This window comes from Anoplophora glabripennis, unplaced genomic scaffold (genome assembly GCF_000390285.2).
Source record: "Anoplophora glabripennis isolate ALB-LARVAE unplaced genomic scaffold, Agla_2.0 scaffold119, whole genome shotgun sequence".
Taxonomy (NCBI): domain Eukaryota; kingdom Metazoa; phylum Arthropoda; class Insecta; order Coleoptera; family Cerambycidae; genus Anoplophora; species Anoplophora glabripennis.
Window position 1 is genome coordinate 187,379 of NW_019416217.1, and position 2,318 is coordinate 189,696.

General features: G+C 32.9%; 1 protein-coding gene across 1 annotated transcript; it reads left to right on the forward strand.

The window, feature by feature from the left end:
* The first annotated feature begins 867 nt into the window (after window positions 1-867).
* On the forward strand, window positions 868-2,039 carry LOC111693183. Its single transcript, XM_023457391.1, has 2 exons — window positions 868-1,290; window positions 1,357-2,039. Exons 1-2 carry the CDS (start codon window positions 868-870, stop codon window positions 2,011-2,013), a joined length of 1,080 nt encoding a protein of 359 aa, XP_023313159.1. The 3' UTR covers window positions 2,014-2,039.
* The last annotated feature ends 279 nt before the right edge of the window (window positions 2,040-2,318 follow it).

Below are 2,318 nucleotides of genomic sequence, written 5' to 3' on the forward strand. Positions count from 1 at the left end.
GAGGAGTCATTAATTGACATTCCCAGATCTAACCAAAATGCTGAACATGCTGTAAAACTGATGGAGGGACTACATGCGAACTCGAAAAAATTTGAATTTTTGAATCTAAAGTTCATAGGAAAAAACAATTTTTAAACATTTTTTTGTACATTCTGTACTTATTACTAACTGTTTTATATTATTAATTTTTTTACTATTAATCTTTTGAATAAAGCAAAAACAGCATGTAATTTTTTTGAAAAAAATTAATTTTTCACTTTTTTTCATCCGAATGAAAGGGGGAACTTTTTTTAAAAAACACAAAAATGCAATTAATATTCTCAAATTACGCAAAAAGCTTCCTCGATTGCAAGTGGTTTAATAATTTTTTTTTTGTAATTACACTATGTGGGTAGGCTGCTGTCTATTAAGAAATATGAGATTTATCTAGTACCTGATTGAACATTATACAATGTTATTATTTCAACACAATTGACACAATTGGCTCTTTTCTCTGAAACACTCTGTGTACTAAATATGCCAATAAATATTTAGTCACCAATTCGTTGTTGCTATTTGCGTTTCATTTAATTACTTTTTTCGGCAACCGTCCGGGAAGTGGCTACTTCCCGGACGCTATTTCTTTGAGAAAGTAGCATTTTTTCGGCCTAGTCCGGGAAGTACGCACTTCCCGGACTAGGCCGGGAAGAATCACATCGTTGTTGTCATTGTGAATATGAAAATCTTGGAAGGTATGATTTTGATAAATGCAGTCGAACATTACAATAGCAACGAAATAACGACTGACAGCTATCTGAAGTGAAATTAGTTGACATTTTAATTTTCGAAAGTTTGCATGGTTTTTTGTCGCAATTGTCGCAATAAACTATGGAAAGCAACAGCGATAGTGAGTTTGAAAATGTGCCTTACGAAATTTCCAATGCAGCAGCTGCTGCTACAGCACAATTATTGCCTGAAAAATCAAAGTCCAGGTACGAAAACGTTTATGATTTGTTCACGAGATGGATGGATATGAAGAAATGCAAAACTATTACAGAGGATGTAATTTTAGCTTACTTGGCGCAAAAATCTGAAACTGTCAAATCCTCTACCCTGTGGAGCATGTACTCTATGTTGAAAAGTACCATTTTAGTGAAGAAAAATGTAAACATAGCCACTTTCCCAAAGGTAATCGCATTTCTTAAAAGGAAGAATGTTGGTTATAAAGCAAAGAAATCAGAAGTCTTCAGCAGCGAGCAAATCAACAAATTCATTAGAGAAGCAGATAATGAAACATATCTAATGCTAAAGGTAATTTTAACAAAATATTACGATTGTAGGATATAAAAGTATCAACTTAATTTGCTTCATTTTCAGGTAGCAACAATTATTGGGTTAGCCGGTGCGTGTAGACGGGAAGAACTAACAAAAATGTCAATTGATCTAATAAACGACAAAGAAGATATGTTGCTCGTGAAAATACCAGATTCTAAAACACATATTGAGAGAAATTTTGTTGTAATTGGGCAAGAAAACCTGCTGTTGTATAGGCAATATTTATCTTTACGGCCATCCCATACTCCACATAACAGATTATTCGTGAATTACAAAAAAGGAAAATGTTCGATTCAGCCCGTTGGTATCCACAGTTTTGGGAATCTCGGATTAAGAATTGCAGAATTTTTAAATTTACCCAATCCTAAAAATTACACAGGCCATAGCATGCGTCGAACTTCAGCGACGATATTTGCTGATAATGGTGGAAACATCACAAATTTGAAGAGACACGGTGGCTGGAAGTCTACCAATGTCGCTGAAGGATATATAGACAATTCACTAACAAACAAAATTAAAATTGCCAAGACCATTCAAAAATTATCAGATGAAAACAATCAATATGAAACGGAAACTTTACCTTCTTGTTCTGACTACAAAAGGCATTTAAATATACCAAGCATTTCAAACAAATTAAACCCTTTCAATATTAGCAATTGCTCAAATTTTACTATAAATCTTAATATAAATAAGAATTAGAATGTTTCTGTTAGTACCTATCTTCTGTTCGAATTTCAATATTTAATACAAATAAGAATTAAAATGTTCGAAATTTTGTTCTACAAAAAAATATAATAAAGAAATGTGTCTCATTAATTTGTTATTCTACATGGTTGCCGAAAAAATAGTGTACGCAACACGTCCGAAAACAGTTTTTTTGAACTCGCAGACTTCCAGGACTCGCCTACGGCTCGTCCTAGAATTTTGTCAACTCGTCCAAAAAAACAGTATTTTCCGGACTTGTTACGTAAATAACTATTTCTGTATTATCTTTCTTCTCTTAA

Coding starts and splice junctions, on each gene's coding strand:
- LOC111693183 (XM_023457391.1), top strand. CDS start 868: ATGGAAAGCAACAGCGATAGTGAGTTTGAAAATGTGCCTTACGAAATT. Junction 1,291..1,356: donor AAACATATCTAATGCTAAAG/GTAATTTTAACA, acceptor CTTCATTTTCAG/GTAGCAACAATTATTGGGTT.